Source organism: Polypterus senegalus, chromosome 3, assembly GCF_016835505.1.
Source record: "Polypterus senegalus isolate Bchr_013 chromosome 3, ASM1683550v1, whole genome shotgun sequence".
Taxonomy (NCBI): domain Eukaryota; kingdom Metazoa; phylum Chordata; class Cladistia; order Polypteriformes; family Polypteridae; genus Polypterus; species Polypterus senegalus.
In genome coordinates this window covers 259,742,614-259,764,460 of record NC_053156.1, presented here as the reverse complement: position 1 = coordinate 259,764,460, position 21,847 = coordinate 259,742,614, and the positions used below count along the sequence as shown (strand labels likewise).

The following is a 21,847-nucleotide window of genomic DNA, read 5'->3' as shown; positions in this document are numbered from 1 at the left end:
CCAAAACCTGTATCACTTGTCAAAAACCGTCATTTTCAACAATGGGGTAGGGTTTCATATCTTTAGAGATAAAAACTAATAAAGATGTTATTTTTTGGGCACAAAGCGAATTAAATGGAAATATGAACCTAAATACAATCTCCTGTGCAGATTGTTTACACTGTACTAGTTTGGATGTTCACTGAGATTACATTTATGGGTAACATCGGGATAAAACAGTTATTAGATTTGTTGTGTTACAACAATACTTATCTGTTATGCTCCACAGCTTACATATGGCTTTGCTTTTATTCACTTGTTCTTTACCAACACAGTGTTTGAATTTATAATAAGTCCACACAAAGGATTTACTGTATGTGTAGGCGCTAATTTCTTTTGAGGAGGACACACCAGTGTATGTTTATGCAAGGTAGCAAAGTGTTTTTTTTTCCGTAGAAAGCCTTAATAGGCACATTAGCAACAGGAACTGGGTCAGACAGCAAAAACGAAGATGAGCAAAAATCTACATGTATTAATTGAGCAGGCTAGAGATTCACAAGATCAATCTCGAGACTTTAAGAACTGATATTGAATTGTTTAAACAAAAAATAATGATTAATCAAAAAGTAGACTTTTTACCTAGACCCAAGTCACACTGAACTACTTAAATGTATTATTTCTATTCCAGTGCATATTATATTTTTGAAAATTCTACTAAATATTTTTTGTACTACTACTAGCATTCTTCATTCCTAATTTTTTTGTTTTTATTTTTTTCTATTAAATTTAAATAATTGAATCTTATTTGGACACACATTCATATATAATTCAAGAAAACTGAAAATGAAACTAGAATAAGTGGCATCTCCTCAAACAAGATGGCACTGTGACACCCCGTGTAGTGGGAATTGTGGGACACCAGCCTATACTTTAGGTGTTTAGTATGTGGGACCGAGTGTGACCAGGATGATGGTGTAAGACAGGGAGACACGGACACAAAAGGGTTGGGTTTTTGTAAAAATAAAGTGAGGTTTTATTTACAGGTGCACTTAAAGAAAAACAAAAATAACATCCTGCGGAAAATATATATCACTACACAGTCCACAGTGCTGATGGAAAGTCCCAAAAGAAAAATGCACACAAATTAATGAAATCCATATACAGTAATCCCTCCTCGATCGAGGGGGTTGCGTTCCAGACCCCCCCCGCGATAGGTGAAAATCCACGAAGTAGAAACCATATGTTTGTATGGTTATTTTTATATATTTTAAGCCCTTATAAACTCTCCCACACTGTTTATAAATATTCCCCGCAGAGTTATACAGCATAATCCCTTTGTATTCTCTTAGATATTAGGTAAGATTCATTGAAATTATGTATATAAACACACTGTTTATATACAGTAAAACCTAAATATTATTTTAAAGATATTGAGTGTCTCCGATATCACATATGTTACAGCCATTACGATAGACAGGCCACCAGCAATAAATACACACAATGCAAGAAAAATAGTATACAGTAAATGTGTGTACAGTGACGCTAAACGTACGTACATGTACTAAATACTGTAAGTAGAAAATTAATTATGGTTACTCACCAACAATGACACGATGACTTGTCCGATAACAATGAGTTTTATTTTACTGCACAACAAAGGAGAGCGTTACAGCCCATCTAAAGGAGCCACTTCAGGCAATTGTGTAGCACTGCCGTTGTTCTTCTTCTGGCAGTCTTCAATCCAAATCCCTAAAGCAGATTCCATCCAGACTACTGCCTTATTACATCCACTTACAACTTGTTTTGCACCCTGGTTAAAAGGACACTGCGGCCGTAGATCTTATATTCCTTTCCTACTTTTTAAATAAAAAGAATCGTAGCCTTCAACAAATCCAAAACATTTACCTTTTCGGCAATGGTTAACATCTTCCGTTTGCGCTTGGGCACGGCCCCTGAAGCAGTAGCAGATAATTTTGGAGCCATAATGAAGGGCTTGACTATGCACAAAGATAAACACAAAAGAGCACAACTCTTTACACAGCGAAACATGTTGATGCTGAATGAGCGAGACGAGACTTCCTGGTTAACACTGGATTCAGCAAGCAGGAACTTAACTGCGTGCTCTGATTGGTTAGCTTCTCAGTCAGGAGAACTTAACTGCGTGCTCTGATTGGTTAGCTTCTCAGTCATTTGCCAATAGCGTCCCTTGTATGAAATCAACTGGGCAAGCCAACTGAGGAAGCATGTACAGGAAGTAAAAAGACACATTGTCCACAGAACCCTGCAGCGAAAAATCCGCGTTATATATTTAATTATGCTTTCATATAAAATCCGCGATAGAGTGAAGCCGCGAAAGTCGAAGCGCGATATAGCGAGGGATTACTGTATACACAAAAGTAAAGCCGTCTTCCTCCACAGAAATCTCAGTCAAGAAGCTGCTCCTCCAAACAGTATATAATACAGGGTTTACCGAAAACAAGAATATGCAAAATACAGAAAAAGAGAAAAGGTGTATATACAAAAATAAACCGTGCACCATTAACCTCAACTCAATAAATACCTCCACCAAAGCTAATCCAGAGATTTTTTAATAAGAAGAAAAAATATTTACAAAAACCAAGACACAAGCCGCAGTGCTTGGTAAACTCAAGACAATGTTCTACCAAGTATCTCTCCCTCTGCACGATCTAGCCTGAAGACTGCCTCTAGAGGCCGGAAATTCCCTTTTGTATTCCACGCCCTCACGCCAACCAATTAAGATGCTAAACATCACAACTCCAAGTGTCTACGAAAAGTGGCGTCTCTCGCACTGCATAATTTACTATAAAAGTGCTTTACCGGCATTTGAGACGCGTGCTGCGCTTCTTCCAAAAAACTGACAGTAAGCATCTTCCCCGAGCTATTGCCCAGACAACTACCGACACGGGATTCCTTTTCTAAACTGCAGCAAACCAATACTAAAATGATTCACACTTTTCCTCATTCTTCTAGCATTATGAGGTCACGGGAGGCATGCACATGAGCGGAAGACAAACAATGCTATCCTGGCCGGTAAATAGCAGAGCCATCTTTCTGCTCCTACACGAGACCCGCCATGGCGCTCCCCAGAAGGAGCCAACATAGTCTGCAAAGACATCCCTCTGCACTTTGTACTTTTTTGTCCTTTTTTCCAACAAATGCCTCTCTTTTAACAATGGCACATAAAACAGAGACCAGACCATGGCAAGCAAGATGCACGCAAGTCCATGGCAAGCAAGATGCACACAAGACAGAGCCACGCCCACCAACTCACAGAGCCCTGCCCACCAACTCTAAGGCCATGGGATATGCATGACAGAGCCCTTCCCACCAACTCTAACTAAGGGCAAGCAAGACGCACGCAAGACAGAGATTGCATGCAAGACAGAGAGTCACGCCTGCCAACTCACAGAGCCCCGCCCGCCAAGTATAAGACCATGGGATACGCACGACAGGGCCAGACCCACTGACTCCTCTGATGGCCAATGAAGAGCATTGCAAAAAGTACATACTGTGGTAGGTAGGCCAATGTTATGTTCTTGGACGGGAATGGCGGTATCTTCTTGAAAAGCAGCGTAAAACTGCATGGGTTTTGAGAGTTGACACTGAAAGGAATTGGAATGAGTGCTTCTTGAGAACATGAGTTGTTTTGAAGCATTGCAGGCAATGTTCACATTGCATGATTCGTTCAGTGGAGTGTGATTTTAAATGTGCGTTGAGATGTCTCTACAGTCGGAACATTTTCAAACAAATAGTGCATTGAAACACCTGTGTGGAATGCATTTGTTCAGTGGAGTGTGTGTTTAAATATGCTTTGAGATACTTCTGGAGCGTGAAGGTTTTTGAGCAAATGGTGCATTGAAATTCCGGCGTGAAATGCGTTTCTAAATGTTTTTCAGTAAGAGGATAGTGGGAAGGTGACATCACATCAGCGTGGCTGCAGACAAATGTTTGTGTTGAATGGATTTGCACATGGTTGAGGATATCCATCTTTGTAATGACAATAGACTTTCTGGTACCAGCATTCACCGCAATGTTCTGGAGTGTAAGACTATCACATCTACTACTTCACAAACTGTCCTTATTCCCCGGATTTCCTTGACCCCATCAGATTCAAATTTGCCTTTTACGTTTACATGCAGACAATTTCTTGTTAGACTGGTGTTTGCAATGACTATTAATAAGTTACAGGGCCAAACGTTCAAATTGATATGCCTGTATCGTCCAAAACCTGTTTTCACTCACGAACAATTGTATGTTGCTCTCTCTAGAGTTCCATCTTTTCATTCACTGACAATTGTATCCTCAGACTCTCTCCATTTGGACAACTGTGTCTTTCAGGAAGTGTTCACACATCAATAAATAATTATGCGGCATATGCTACGCCGCGGGTTGGCTAGTAATACATTAATACATTACCTAAAAAATTACCTTAATACATTACTTAACAACAGAATGTCAAGGTAAACCTGTCTACTGTACAGTACTGTACTGCTATGTCTCCCGTGGTGCTAGAATGTAAAATACCGATGTTACCACTATACGTACTGTAATTCATACAAGCACATTTTCTTTGGTATGCGCTGTCATTTTCTTTGTTATAAGTAGAGTAAATACATAATAATTTAATTTAATTAAAATACAGTAAAATATACGGGTACTCACTAATTATGAATGATATTGATGATGATTATGATGAAGTAGCTGTGCAGTACGATGCACATGATTAAAAACTCCTCAGGTGGTGCCTCTTCTTCAGGGAGGAGTAGTATCTTTGTACAGGTCTTCTTTTGGTGGGGTTTTGTGCTGGCTTTTCTTTATAGGTTTCAGGAACATTGTAATAGGAAGTTGCTATATTGTCACCTGTAGCGAAATGCTGGTACAATGTCCGTGCTTTATCACGGATGATGTTACCAACCAAGGGGATGTTCTTCCTGCAGTCGGTGAACCACAGTGCCAAGGCAGATTCCATCCTGACAATATTTTTATTCCCTATGGTCGTTACCTTTTTGGCACTATCACAGAAACAATAAGAAAATGGAAAACAGGAGGACACTCTGCTGGAGACGCCTCACAAAGCAGCATTCAATCATCAGCAAGGAGAAATGAATGATGTTTTCGGATTGGTTACTTTCTCTATCCCAAACCGCGGTGGTAAACCCACTCACCTGGAGACGTGTCACAAAGCAGCAGTCAATCATCAGCAAGGAGAAATTAATAACACTCTCAGATTGGCTACTTTCACCATCCCAAACTGCGTTTCCCTCAGTGGTTGCTTCCTGTTCTCTCTACAGCAGAGTATTGTCACGAAAAAACCCATAAAAAATTGTGGAGGATATTTGCGCTTTCTGCTAACAATTAATAGTTTGGTTCTAAGAAAAAATCCGCTGAATAACTGAGTCCGCGAACCCTGAATCGTGACTTTGCGGGGTCTACTGTATATTTAAAGTGTTTTGATAATAAAGGATTTGATGAGGTTTGCATGATGTTAATTGGAATGCCGTCTCAATTAGGGAATCTGTTGCATCTGCATCATCTGTGCCAAGAAACTTGCCATCACAGAATGATGACAAGAAACTGGATGCAACAGTAAAAGCTGAAATGGCGGTGTTTCAGAGCAATGGCAAGCGCGGGCGTTGTTTAGAACAAGTGTATCAGTATCTGATCAGGTAGATCGTGTTGCATTCAAAAAAAATGTTTTTAAACATAATCTTATATCCTCCCTATGGCATTTGCCACTTGATTGACATAAAGGGCGGCCAGTCTGAGATTTCTTTTCTTCTAACACACTGGTCATTCCACATGCACCCATACAATCAGATTGTAATTCAGACTACAAATACCATGAATGTAATTATCCTGATCTACATGCGTCAAATAAACAAACCACACACCATGGCGCAACGTAAAGAGCGAAACTCGTGTCACGTACTCTTTGCATTATTTGACAGTAAAACTTTGCAACATTCTATGATCTGCTTCTTGCAACTGAAGAGGGCACCGTGGCGGATGTTTGCTGACACAAGTGTTACCTGGTAGGTAACCACCCATACAGTCAGATTGTGATTCAGACTATGAATGCCATGAATGTAATTACCTCGATCTACATGCTGTCAAATAAACGAACCACATGCCATGGGGCAACGTAAAGGGCAAAACACGTTTCTCGTCTCTTTGCATTATTTGACAGTAAAACTATACTATACTAGCAAAATACCCGCGCTTCGCAGCGGAGAAGTAGTGTGTTAAAGAAGCAATGAAAAAGAAAAGGAAACATTTTGAAAATAACGTAACCTGATTGTCAATGTAATTGTTTTGTCACTGTTGTGAGTGATGAGTGTTGTTGTCATATATATATATATATATATATATACATATCTATACATATACACATATATACATACATATATATATCTACATATATACACACACATACATACATACACACACATATATACACACAAATACATATATATATATATATACATACATACATACACACACACATATATAAACATATATATACATATACATACATATCTACATATATACACACACAGCTATTTCGTATCAGTGCAATACGCTGTTTGTTAAAACGGTTGACTCCCGCCTTACGCAATAACAAATCAAATCATTCAGTTGTCTTTGCTCATATGTCATTTTAGAGCTGGACGCCTGGCATCTTTTTTTGGCCACAAGTTCGTTTCTGTTTGGTGTGAAGTTCTGTGTTGTGGAGATTCTCAGGATGGACTGCAGGTGCTCATCAGTGAGGCGACTCCTGTGTGCTGTTTTGTTAGTCTTTATCACTGAGAAGAGCTTCTCACACAGATATGTGCTACCAAACATGCACAAGGTTCGAGCCGCATGTAGACGGACTTTTTTTGTTCTTCAAAGTCACCAAAGCGCCGTGCAAACTCAGTGCGCAATAACTCTAGCTTCACAATAACTTGCAGCATCATAAGGTAGACTTGATTAACGCGTAAGTGTTCGCAAGGCAGCTTGAAGCGCTGCATTATGGGATCTGTAGTTTATTGTGTTACCAGCGCTTCATATACCTGGGCCATTAATAACAATAATACAGTTTATAAAATGATCTCGCGGGCCGGATATAATTACATGCCGGGCGGATGTGGCCCGCCCCTTGAGTTTGACACATATGGACTAAATAGAACTTGAAAAGATATATTTTTTCAAATGTGATCGCGCAATTCATGAGTCATCCTCCCCTCGCTCTTACTTTTTACCGTTCATCTAATGAATACACTGAGTATGGCTTTACCAAAACAATCATTGATGGCGAATAAAGTATCCATTATTTGAGTATGTAGATCGGTATATATATATATACATATATATATACCCGCGTATCGCAGCGGAGAAGTAGTGTGTTAAAAAAGCTAGAAAAAGAAAAGGGAACATTTTAAAAATAACGTAACATGACTGTCAATATACAGTATTTGTTTTGTGAGTGTTACTGAGTGTTGCTGTCATCAAGGATTTGATTATCATTATTTCTTTCAATCAGGTTTGTATTTGTAGGATGTGTTGTGTTCAAGTTACATTCCGTGTTTGTCAATCGTTGTAAAGATGACAGGTTTCATTCATCGATTCGTTTCTTACTGCATCAATAAACAGCTCGTCTTCTTCTTTATCTGAGACCTGACACACTGCATGCACGGGTTTTTTACACTGTCTTCCTTTAGCGGACATTGACTTTTTCCACCGTGTGCTTTGTTTCCGCAGTAGCTGCATTTATGAATATGCTTATCAGACGCTTCATATTTTTTGCTGCCTTTTCAATTGTGTAATTCGGTTTTTGTTCAGCTCTTTGGAACTATTGCTTTTATCTGTGCACTGCGTCAGTTCACGTGAGCCACTCGGTGTACATGCATCGAAGGTTCCCAGCTGTGCTGGTGCCATCTCGTGCTATGTCCATGGCTGTATTTAATGTTACCTTAGTCCTGGCACTTAAAACTTTCTCTCGCAGTTTCACTGAGTTTGTGTCAAACACCACCCTGACCATCTCATCTTCCTCTCCATAAGCACAGTCCTTCACCCGTGAATATTTACCCGTGGCAGTTTGCTATTGGATTGCCGCTGACGGACGGCCTTATATGGGCAGGCACTAAATTACAAACGCCAGCGCAGCCTGTCTATGAACTTAAAGTGTAGGTTTACATCGTGCTTTGTTTCCGAAGTAGCAGAACTCATCAATATGGTTGTATATGTCACTCGCTCACTTCTTATTGTTTCGCTGCCTTCTCAATTATATAATGCATGTTTTCTTCAGCGCTTTTTTGAGGTCTTCCTGGTTTTCTATGTACTGCGTGATTACGTGGGAGGCGTGATGATTTCACACGAAACTCCGCCCTCACGGCGTTGAAGCTCATCTCCATTACAGTAAATGGAGAAAAACTGCTTCCAGTTATGACCATTACGCGTAGAATTTCGATATAAAACCTGCCCAACTTTTGTAAGGAAGCTGTAAGGAATGAACCTGCCAAATTTCAGCCTTCCACCCACACGGGAAGTTGGAGAATTAGTGATGAGTGAGTGAGTGAGTGAGTGAGGGCTTTGCCTTTTATTAGTATAGATATATATATATATACTGCTCAAAAGAATTAAAGGAACACTTTTTAATCAGAGTATAGCATAAAGTGAATGAAATTTATGGGATATTAATCTGGTCAGTTAAGTAGCAGAGGGGGTTGTTAATCAGTTTCAGCTGCTGTGGTGTTAATGAAATTAACAACAGATGCACTAGAGGGGCAACAATGAGATGACCCCAAAACAGGAATGGTTTAACAGGTGGAGGCCACTGACATTTTTCCCTCCTCATCTTTTCTGACTGTTTCTTCACTAGTTTTGCATTTGGCTACAGTCAGTGTCACTACTGGTAGCATGAGGCGATACCTGGACCCTACAGAGGTTGCACAGGTAGTCCAACTTCTCCAGGATGGCACATCAATACGTGTCATTGCCAGAAGGTTTGCTGTGTCTCCCTGCACAGTCTCAAGGGCATGGAGGAGATTCTAGGAGACAAGCAGTTACTCTAGGAGAGCTGGAGAGGGCCATAGAAGGTCCATAACCCATCAGCAGGACCAGTATCTGCTCCTTTGGGCAAGGAGGAACAGGATGAGCACTGCCAGAGCCCTACAAAATGACCTCCAGCAGGCCACTGGTGTGAATGTCTCTGACCAAACAACCAGAAAGACTTCATGAGGGTGACCCAAGGGCCCCATGTCCTCTAATGGGCCCTGAGCTCACTGCCCAGCAGCATGCAGCTCGATTGGCATTCGCCATAGAATACCAGAATTGGCAGATGCACCACTGGTGCCCTGTGCTTTTACAGATGAGAGCAGGTTCACCCTGAGCACGTGACAGAAGTGAAAGGGTCTGGAGAAGCCATGGAGAACATTATGCTGCCTGTAACATCATTCAGCATGAGCAGTTTGGTGGTGGGTTAATGATTGTCTGGGGAGGCATATCCATGGAGGGTCACACAGACCGCTACAGGCTTGACAAAGGCACCTTGGCTGCCATTAGGTATCAGGATGAAATCCTTGGACCCATTGTCAGACCCTATGCTGGTACAGTGGCTCCTGGTGCACGACAATTCCTGGCCTCATGTGGTGAGAGTATGCAGGCAGTTCCTGGAGGATGAATGAATTGATACCATTGACTGGCCACCACACTTTCCTGACCTAAATCCAATAGAACACCTCTGGGACATTATGTTTTGGTCCATCCAATGCCACCAGGTTGCACCTCAGACTGTCCAGGAGCTCAGTGATGCCCTGGTCCAGATCTGGGAGGAGATCCCCACAACACCATCTGTCATCTCATTAGAAGCATGCACCGATGTTGTCAGGCATGTATACAAGAACACAGGGGCCATACAAAGTGCTGTGTACAATTTTGAGTTGCTGCAATTAAATTTTGGCAAAATGGACTAGCCTGCCACATCATTTTTCACTCTGATTTTTGGGGCGTCTTTGAATTCAGGGCTCTGTAGGTTGATCATTTTCATTTCCATCAAACGATGTGGCATCCTTTCGTTCCTAACACATTACCCAGTCTATATCAGTATAGATATCCAGGAGGATTTTTTTTCCCATTGAGATCTGATGTGTTTTCAAAGTGTTCCTTTAATTTTTGAGCAGTTTATATATATATATATATATATATATATATATATATATATATATATATACGCAGCATTTTTAATGTAGGTAGATCATTTCGACTTGGTCATTTTAAAAGTAGCTTGCAAGCTGAAAAAGTGTGGGCACCCCTGAACTAGATACATGTACTTATATGACAGCATGAACTGCTTGTAGATAAGGTTAGTCTTTTATTGGTGTCTACATATTCCAGTAGTTTTATTAAAAATAAGTGATGGTCATTCTAAAACCGTTCAGTGCCCTTGCGCTGTGTCATCCCCGGGAGCCTGGGATTCCCGGGAATGACATGTGGGATTCATGAAGTCCCGGGTATGGATAAACCCATCCAGGAATGAATTCCCTAGTCTCAATGTGATGAAAGAAATGGTACAAAAAGGGAAGCAAGTTGGTCGAAAATTGTACCTTCTTTTGTTTTGAGTGAGCTGTGCACAAATTACATTTTTCTTTGTCTAGATACTGTCAATCCTGCTGTTTCATAATATATAATTACAATAAAAACATAAGCAGTAAAACATTATTACCTTGCATTCTGCACTTGCAGAGTGTATCGTTCTTTGACATTTTTATTGATTTTATGTTTAGAGTATATTTTTTTTCTTATAATAGTGACACAGTGTAGTGGCTTGTCCTGTCTTACAGCTCTAGGGACCGGGAGTTCAGCCTCCATTCTGACAACAATCTGTGGCCTTGTACTCCATCTTCGTAACATGTTTCTACCTACTGTAAACTGGAGTGGTACAAGTGATTATGGGTGTGTGAATGAGTGTGCCCTGTGACATACTGGTCATCCATCTATGGTTGTTTTTTGGTTTACATCCAGGATTTGTTCTGACACTCTGACTTTGTGCTAGCGAAACATGGTTCCCAAAATAGATTTGTTTTTACAATTTGACAATTCATTGATAAAATTATATGTTTACTTCCTTATATATTTTTACATCTCTGACTTTTAAGTGGTCAAAAACTGCTTTGATAACTGCTTTCCTTTTAAATTCAAAGATTTATGTATTTTCTTGTAGCTGTAGAATGAGCCTACAGATCAGACATCAAATGTATTAAACCACTTCACATTTATGTAATATCCTTCTGCATTTCCATAGTTATTAATGTGATTCATGTCCCCCTAATTATTGCCTTGAAACCTGTCCCTAAAATATAATCAGATTGTCCTGATTGATTCCTGAGGCTTTCCACACTTCCTCTTCTGACAGTTGTCATGCTGAGAGTTACTATTGGGCCTTGCAGCAAATATTGTACTCCTCAAACAGATGACACTATTTTTTTATTACTGACAGAGAGCAATTTCTTACGTGTTGCTGCACTTGAAGACATGGGTTCCAATAATGTGTTTTTTTTCTTGTTCTACAATTTTACTTTAGTCTTGAAGGCTTACTTTTAATTTAATTGAATTTTACAATTGTTTCAAATATTTGTTTTCAGTAAAGAGTTACACTATAAGAAATATAAATGAAAGATGCTTGGATCCCAGCATAACGTGTTTTCTTTGAACTTGCGTCAGTATTCAGAAAAGAACTGGACCTGAGTTACAGTAGAATTACTGGTGTACTTTAGAAACTGTAATTCTTACTCAAGTATTAAAAAATAAGTAAGTTATCAGGTGGAAATCATTCAACCTATGTATAGTACTATTGTTTGTTTTGCATCTTCTTTACTTTGATGAGGAATTGACTTAAGGGGTGTATCTTCACACATGGTCTGACAGTAAACTGTTCAGCCTTTCACAGCCAAGAGCAAAGACCAAATTTCAGCAGGTCTTCATCAGCAACATGCTAAATGCAAATGATGCTTCATTGACTACGCACTCATAAGAGACTGGCAGATTAGTTCTCAAGAGCATGTCAAAAAATTAGATCTCAACAACACTCTGAAGAAGACCAATGTGATTCACAAAGGTGTTGATCTCCATCTCCAACTCGGAGCTGGATGTATTGCATCAGTTCACCCACTAGGCCTCCACAGTTACTGACACCCTGTCCTTGGATGCAGAGATGAACTGGAGTATTGGCTGTGCTGCCTCAACTTTTACTAAGCTGATTCGGAGAGTCTGAAACAACATAAATGTATGCTTTGTACCCTGCTGTACAGCAGCAAATCCTGGGTGCTCTACTCCAGACAGGAAAGGTAATTAAATGCCCTTCATATGTGCAACCACAGGTATGTTCTCAACATTAGTTGGCAGGACCACATGACAAATGAAGAGCTCTTTACATGCACCATGATCCCCAATCTTTATATTCTGTAGATGCTGTTCTGACTCATCACCAGATGTCTGACAGAAGAATTCACAAGGATATAAAGATTAACCATTGTTGTTTCTTGCCCTAGTGTGTGGATATAAACACATAAAACTTCAGTTTCTGTATTACATCTTGCCTGAAGAAGGGGCCTGAGTTACCTCAAAAGCTTGCATATTGTAATCTTTTTAGTTAGCCAATAAAAGGTGTCATTTTGCTTGGCTTTTCTCTACAAGGATATAATTGTAAGATGAGCTGACTGCTGTCACGATTACAGTACAGTATTAAATACATAAACAAGACAGTACACTTAAAGCAACACAGCAAATACCAGAAAATGCACCACTGGTAAATACCAGACAGATTTTGAAAGTATAACTAACATATTTAAATGGAAAATATTAGAGTGAGCTGTACAATTCAAGGATAAATACAATATAATGTTGCAGAAATGGGTACATCACCATAATTACAAAGTAATTGTCCAAGATAAAGTGAAAATTATAGGATACATTTTGAATGCTGGCAAGCCAAGTTACCCTTTAATAAAGTGCAATAAAAACATAGAAGATAAGTAATCTGTGATACACTACTTGCAGCATAAGACCACTGTTACTACTGTCAAAAAATCAGCCTTCTATAAATGATACAACAGTAGTACAATAGATTGAGAAAGTATTTAGACTCTTTTACTTTCTGCACACTTTATTGTGTTGTAGATTTAATTTTAATTTCAGTCTACATACAACAATCTATAGTGACAAAAATTGAAAACATGTTTTCAGAAAGGTTAGCAAATTTATTAACAATCAAAAACTGAAAACACTCATTCATATAGGTATTCAGACCCTTAATTGCCTCTTTGGCAGCAGTTTCAGATCTGAGTCTTTTGGGGCACATCTCTACAAACTTTATACACTTGGGTTTGGCAGTTTATTCATTTCTTCTTAGTAGATTTTCTCAAGCTCTGTTAAATTAGATGAGAAGTGTCTGTAAACTGCCATCTTCACATATCTCCAAAGATGTTCTATGAGGCTTAACTCTATGCTTTGTCTGGTCCACTCAAGGGCAATCAGAAGCTTGTCATGGAGCCACTCCAGAATTGTCTTGGCTGTATGTTTTGAGTCATTGTCATGCTGAAAGGTGCACTGTCATGTCAGTCTGAGGATATGTGCACTTTGGAGCAGGTTCTATCAAAAATCCCATTTGGCTGAATTCATCATTCTCTCAATTCTGACCAGTCTCTTTGTCCCTGCCACCAAAGAGTACCCCTATTGCATGATCCTGCCACTGCCAGGCTTCTCTGTAGGTATGGCATTTTTGCAGGTGAAGAGCAGTACCTGATCTTCACCAGACAAAGTGCTCAGACTTCTTCCCAAAGAGTTCAACTTTTGTCTCATCAGACCAGAGAATCATTTTCCTCATGCTCTCTGAGTCCCTTAAATGTGGCCTGGAAAACTCCAAGGCCCTTCTTGCCTCGTTACTCGATTTGGCCAGGCAGCCATCTCTAGGAAGTGGTTTGAAGCTTCTTCCATTTCACAAGTATTGAGGAACACCCAGAGCTTTAAAAGATTTATGCCCTTCCCCTGATTTATACCTCACCACAGTCTTATAGGGGAGATCTTCAGAGAGTTCCTTGGTCTTCATGGCTTGTTTTTGTCTTGAAGTGCATGTGAACTGTAGATCCTTATATACACAGATGTGTGCCTTTCTAAATGATGCCCAATCGATTCAGTTCACCACCATAAACATCTCAAGCTTAATTAAAGCAAACAGGATGCAACTGAGCACAATTCAGAATGCCACAGTAAAGTATCTGAATATTTAAATGAATGAGAGATGTCAGTTTTTAATTTGTTTTTGATTTGCAAACCTTTCAGAAAACATGTTTCCACTTTGTCATTATGAGTTATTAAGTGTAGATTAATGAGCAAAAATGGCAAATTTATCTGCAGTAAAGTGTGTGGAAAGGTGAAGGGGTAGAATTCTTTCCGATTGCTTTATATATTAGTAACTATACTCTATTTTTCAATTAACTAAATTGACGATTAGGCAATCTGCAATTTGGCCTAAATCAGCATAAAGCTTCCCTTGATAAAAGTACTCTGTTCCTGTACAATAGTAAGTCAGGGGGCAGATTATCAAATCATTAGAAATGAGGTTGTGTTTTTACAGTACAAAACACTGGGATTACCGCTGCCTTTTGGATGCAAGAGAAATTAAAACATATTAAAATATGCAGTTAAGTCAGTTTCATTATATGTTTCTCATATCCTGATGATGGACAAAACTGCATTTAATCAGTCAAACAGAAGCAATCAGAACTGAAAAGAATCCTGAGGAAAAAAAGATGGCTTTCAGCCTGAATTTTTAAATAACAAAGTAAATATTGCATAATTTCTAGCAAATTGGTAAAATGTTAACATCATGTTAACCTTTCAGCCTCTGCAGTGCCTGATACATTGTACATTTCTGCCTGTTAAGAAATCCAATATGTTTTGAAAGCAGATCTTTAACCAATAAACAGGGGCAACTAGCTGTTTTTGACCAGTTGTAGGGAATTGGATTGTCTCAAAGCTCATTGTGTTCGGAGATGTTTTCAGGTTATAAAGACAAAAGTCCTGAGGTGGAGTATTCCTACTCACTGTTCATAGAGTCAGAGAATGGCGATGTGTTGCATGTTGATTAGCACATGGAAGTAAGAACTTCACAGAACTCTGTAACTCTGTACATGTGCCAATAATGACTTTATAAATGTAGCACACCAGTGATGACATACCACGCTTTGCAGGCCAGGGTCACCTGTTGTCAGCAACTTAATTCTAGCTCCTTTTGGGAAATTCTTAGATGTTACTGTTTTGAACACCATGGTAGCATTTGAAGTTCATGGTAATTTTTATGAGAGTAATAAAGAACCAGAAAATGGTTAATGCCAGTAATGGCAATTGAACTTCTCAGTAAAGTCACAACCGGAAGAATCATCAAAGTGGTGCACCAAAAACTAAATCATGATGTTGCAAAATTCCTAACACTAGCTTGTTTTTTCTAGCTCATGCCATCAATTGTACATTTTTTCTTTCACAGCAACAAAAAACATCTTAGCACTGCTATGCAATGATGGACACAAAATGGCAGCACTTATGACCAACAATGTTTCTATCCAAATAATGAAAAAAACTTGACCAATAAACATACAAAAATGATGCTAAATGATATACACATAAAAAAGAGATATATAACAGCCCCCAGGGCTAACAGAGATGTATCTTTCCATGTCTTAGTTCTGTACCTGGGTTTCCTCTAAGTGGGCTGAGCCTGGTACATCTGCAGTGTAAGGTGTAAATGACTTAGAGCTTTAATTTCGAGAAACCAACAAAGAGTACCTGTTTTTTTTTCTACAGAATGGTGAGATTTTGTTTTAAGCCAGACAAGCAGGCACAGAGAAGCAAGGAAATGACTGCAGTAATTGTTTGTTTTATATTTAGAAATCATTTTAATGTCTATACAGTATATGACCCAGTATATCTTGTGGAGGATTTCCCAATAAAGAAAACGTTTCACACAAAAAAAAGTGTTGGGGACCGTCCCTGTATATTGTCCTGCAGACAAAGTAGCAAAATACAGTATCATATAGGAGACACACACAGTGATATTTGAGAAGTGAAATGAAGTTTATTGGATTTACAGAAAGTGTGCAATAATTGTTCAAACAAAATCAGGCAGGTGCATAAATTTGGGCACCACAAAAAAGAAATGAAATCAATATTTAGTAGAGTCCGCCTTTTGCAGAAATTACAGCCTCTAAACGCTTCCTGTAGGTTCCAATGAGAGTCTGGATTGTGGTTGAAGGTATTTTGGACCATTCCTCTTTACAAAACATCTCTAGTTCATTCAGGTTTGATGGCTTCCGAGCATGGACAGCTCTCTTTAACTCACACCACAGATTTTCAATTATATTCAGGTCTGGGGACTAAGATGGCCATTCCAGAGTGTTGTACTTGTTCCTCTGCATGAATGCCTTAGTGGATTTTGAGCAGTGTTTCGGTCGTTGTCTTGTTGAAAGATCCAGCCCCGGCGCAGCTTCAGCTTTGTCACTGATTCCTGGACATTGGTCTCCAGAATCTGCTGATACTGAGTGGAATCCATGCGTCCCTCAACTTTGACAAGATTCCCAGTCCCTGCACTGGCCACACAGCCCCACAGCATGATGGAACCACCACCATATTTTACTGTAGGTAGCAGGTGTTTTTCTTGGAATGCTGTGTTCTTTTTCCTCCATGCATAACACCCTTGTTATGCCCAAATAACTCAATTTTAGTTTCATCAGTCCACAGCACCTTATTCCAAAATGAAGCTGGCTTGTCCAAATGTGCTTGAGCATACCTCAAGCGGCTCTGTTTGTGCTGTGGGAGGAGAAAAGGCTTCCTCTGCATCACTCTCGCATACAGCATCTCCTTGTGTAAAGTGCGCCGAATGGTTGAACGATGCACAGTGACTCCATCTGCTGCAAGATGATGTTGTAGGTCTTTGTGCTGGTCTGTGGGTTGACTCTGACTGTTCTCACCATTCGTCGCTTCTGTCTATCCGAAATCTTTCTTGGTCTGCCACTTCGAGCCTTAACTTGAACTGAGCCTGTGGTCTTCCATTTCCTCAATATGTTCCTAACTGTGGAAACAGACAGCTTAAATCTCTGGGACAGCTTTCTGTATCCTTCCCCTAAACCATGATGGTGAACAATCTTTGTCTTCAGGTCATTTGAGAGTTGTTTTGTGACCCCATGTTGCTACTCTTCAGAGAAAATTAAAGGAGGAGGGAAACTTACAATTGATCCCCTTAAATACTCTCTCATTATAGGATTCACCTGTGTATGTAGGTCAGGGGTCACTGAGCTTACCAAGCCAATTTGAGTTCCAATAATTAGTTCTAAAAGTTTTGGAATCAATAAAATGACAACGGTGCCCAAATTTATGCACCTGCCTGATTTTGTTTGAACAATTATTGCACACTTTCTGTAAATCCAATAAACTTCATTTCACTTCTCAAGTATCACTGTGTGTGTCTCCTATATGATATATTTAACTGACATTTTTTATCGTAACAACCAACGATTTATACAGAAAAATAATGACTATTAACAAGGTTGCCCAAACTTTTGCATCCTACTGTATATAATCATGATAATGAAGAATTTCACATATGATACCTGCTACATCTGTCAAAGTTCTTTTTGGGTCAGCTGGTTTTGTTAGATTCATAAAAGTGTAAATACCTTGTACTGTGGTTTTACATCATAGGCCCAGAACATCTGTCTTTGGCTTTGGTTTTTGCCCAAGTTTTCCTTCTCATAGAGTTACTTGCCAAACATCGCTGACAAGAATAGATAAGATTTTTATCAAGAGTTTTCCTTCCCTTCGATGGATTGCCAACCAAGGCTGATAAGCTCCATCTGCACATTAGCTGGGTGGTTTGGTTCATGGGTACCAGGCACATGTCTGGGGTCCAAACCTCCTCCTAGCACCTACAGATATAGCCTGGGGCCTTTCAGCAGCCGGTTACCATGCCTTGCCACTTGGAGGCACTGCACAGGACTTGCTGTGGACAGGATAATTATACTTGCAGGACAGCCTTGCTCACTCTGTCCTCTTTTCACAATACCACCGAAGCAGCAGAGCAAGACAGGAGTGATGGCTGAAAGTGAGAAGTAAAAAAACAAGCCACCACTACACCAACACAAAAGGCGCAAGTCGCAAAAAGCCATTTAAAAGGCAGTTTTGTTAGATATGGTGACTTAACGGTACAGTATGCAATAGGATATCAATAAAATTTCATGTTGTTTAAACTCAAAATGTGTGGTCCATTTCAAAAGTGTTATGTTTCTAAAATTCAGTTGGATTTAATTTTGTCATCATGGCACTTTGTTGTATCCTGAACATTGATTTTTATGTAACAAAACAAAATGTAACTAATGTTATACATTTTCAAGCTTATACAATGTATTTAGGTTGTATTTTACAAAACAATAGTAGATTAAAATGTAGAAAAATAAAGGTAAAGAGAGAAAAGAGTCTAAATACCATACCAGCTAAACACAGGCATCTCTGTTGAATGAGCACACACACACACACACACGCACACACACACATAAGCAGATTCTGTCTTATTGTCACCTCACTGCTTCAGATTTACATAATCATTAACCTTGTTATTATGGAAACCAAAGTTAGTTTTTAAAGCAAAATGTTTATTGTGTAGATTATGCTTTCCAATAAATACACCATCCAGCACCAGCCAGAAATGTAACATTGTATAACATTTCATTTTATAGTAAATTTTCTATTCTTGCACTTGACAACTTGACATATCAAAAAGTGTAACTCCAGTCTAAAGTTCTAAAGTGGTGTTAATCACGGCCTTTAAACAGTTGTACATTTCTTGTCTGATTTTCTTTCATAGGGGCCCTCTCAATACTTGGAAATGGCTATGTAATTTTCATGTCCTGTAAACGAAAGACAAAACTAAAGCCTCCTGAGCTCATGACAGTGAACTTAGCGCTGTTTGATTTTGGAATTTCAGGTAACTAATTTGTTTTTCACCAGAGAACATATTTATGGAAAATGGCAGTTTATACTGAAAGCAAATTATGTTATATAATATATTGATTTCATGGTAATTGTGATATTAGCATGAGGCATTCTAACAAATTGTAGCTCAGGAGTGAAATGTTTTTATTGCTTTTAATATTACTTTGAATAGAATGTGGGTTATTTACAAATATAAAATAATACATGTAAAATAATGTAAAGGTGTATTTTAAAGATTTAAGATGGTATTATTATTTGCAGATTTCTATTTAAAATATACAGTTGAAGAATACTTATGTAAGGATACACATCTACAAGTGACTATTTTACATTTTCTTCAATAAGGGTCCATTAAGGACAAAGTAATCTTTTTTTTTTCACTTATACTTTCAGCATAAAATATACACTGAATAGTCACAATATATGATTGAAGGAGTGGCAGCAGCAATGCTTCAGTTTGCCAAAGGATACAACATGCAGACTAACTACTTGCAGAAAAGTAAAGATGCAATAATAGCAACTTTCTAACTTGAAAATTCATGTAAAATGATGTTTATATATAACCCACTTTCCAAAAAAGATTCCCAGATCACAAATATAATTTGTCATTATTATTAATTTGTCAGCTTCACAATACTTATTGATTTCTCCTTTCTGTTTGTTATAATGTCATGTGTGGCTGTCAATTGAAATTGAATTAGCTGAGTTGGTGGGAGGTTACTGAAAAATCAATAGTCTAAACAAGAGTTCTCTATTCCTTATTGAAAAACCACAGGGGCATTCGAAAGACATCCAAAAAGACAGTTTCTGAGTCTTTACAGACTGTTGTGTAATTCATTGCATTCTAATTATAAATGAATTTATTGGAATTACTGAAATATGTAGAAAAGAGTTTCTAATTATTTTATTGGAAGTTTTGCAAGATGTTGTTCCCCTAAAAAATTAATTTATTAAGATTAAATTAATATAACTGAATTACTGTTTATACTGTGGATTGTCAAATAGATTAAATTAGAGGGAATGTGCAGTGGCTGCCGTAACATGGATTTTACCCTGTACATGTGACGATACTAATACTACTGCTAATACTATACTACTACTAGTAAAATTCACATATTGACTTGTTTACCGTACTTGTTCATGGATGGCTCCAGGACTTTGTAATAGTCTGATGTAGGGTTGTCCAACTCCGGTCCTGGAAGGCTGCAGTAGCTGCAGGTTTTCATCCTAACCCTTTTCCTAATCAGTGAGCAGTTTTCACTACTAATTAACTCCATTTCCTTTCATTTTAATAGCCCTGTTTTTAAGGATTCAGTCCTCTGAATTGATCCATTTCTTCAATAAATGGCAGCCAAATAGAAATGAGATGTGAAACGAGCTAACAGATAACCAGCTAAATTAGAACGTCAAACTCCAGCCAATTTCTTAATGAGAAGCCAGTTCTTGCTGTTAATTTAAACCGTTACTGAATGTTATGACTTGTTGCTGCTCTCATTCTGCCACAGCAGACTGTTGATTTTCTGCTATTTCTAAGACCACTGTCAAGATGTTTTGGTGATCTGAGCAGACCACCGTGATTGAGACGTTCACCTTTCTTTATTTTCAGATTAGCTGGTCATGTGGCGGCTTGTTTTGTGTCTCATTATTGTTTGGCTGCTCATTAAGGAAAAAGAAACAACTAAGGCAGGGGTCCTCAATCACAGTTCTGGAGGGCCGCAGTGGCTGCAGGTTCTTGTTCCAACCCATTTGCTTAATAAGAAGCAATTATTGCTCAAGTAACACTTCTGCTTCACTTTAGTTGTCTTGCTCATTAAGATTTTGAACCCTTATTGCTCATTTTAGACTTAAACAGCTATATTCTTGGTTTTTAATAGCTCCTAATTAGCAATAACATGCAAATGACAAAAGAGACCAGCTTTTCTCCATTTCGCTTGTTACCATTTATACCTGTGTGTATTTATCGTGCACTATTGGGTTTAATTAAATACTTGGAAGGAAAGTGAAGAGAAAAAAGTGAAGGACTGAGAATTATTCATCCATTTTAGACTTCATACCCTTTGAATGATATCCTTTGTGAAAAGCATGCCCCCAGAGGCAGACAGACAGACACCAGAATGTCCAAAATGCACACGTTTATTAAACACAACACCACAATGCCTTATTCTCCAACAGTCTCAGTCTTTTTTCTTTCTTCTTCTCTCAATGACCTCCACTCCCCTCCTTACAAGCTTTGTCTCCTTCTCCCAACTCTGGCTCAGCTTCTTGAGGGAGGTGGGCCCTTTTATAATGACCCGGATAGGCTCCAGGTGTTCTGCCTAACATCACTTCCTGGTGTGGCGGAATCACTCCGGGTGACCTTGGAATTTCTTCTGGCAGCACTTCCTGGTATGGCGGAAGTGCTGTCATCCAAGGTTCCAACCATGTCCAGGTGCCCCCTGGCAGTCTCCAGGGAAAATATTGTCCCATTTCCAGTCCCCTGCTTCTTCTGGCGTCCTGGTGGGGACATGTCCCTGGGAATCTATGACAACTTAGAAAAGGGAAGAAAATCTAGGATATGAGAATGACCTGACATAGCAGAGATAAAGCACGAACAGGCCATGAAATTAAATTATTGGCAAGAATTGCATTCTAATTAAGCAAGTGGATCAGAACAAAAACTTGCAGCCACTGCGGCCCTCCAGGACTGTGACTGAGGACCCCTGAACTAAGGGGTCCGATTCACGTCAATTAAAACTAAAGGCAAAATAAGTCAATCAGCATCAAAAGCGGCTCACTAATTAAGAATGAAAACCTGCAGCCACTGCGGGCTACCAAGACTAGAGTTGGACTC

The 21,847-nt window shown here is 39.0% G+C and overlaps 1 protein-coding gene across 1 annotated transcript in view; it reads left to right on the top strand.

Annotated features, from left to right (window-relative positions):
• opn5 (opsin 5) overlaps positions 1-21,847 on the top strand; it is a 110,846-nt gene that overhangs the window by 63,051 nt on the left and 25,948 nt on the right. The window contains exon 3 of the mRNA XM_039750003.1: positions 18,890-19,009. Coding sequence (XP_039605937.1) covers positions 18,890-19,009 — 120 coding nt within the window. The remainder of the gene's footprint in view (positions 1-18,889; positions 19,010-21,847) is intronic.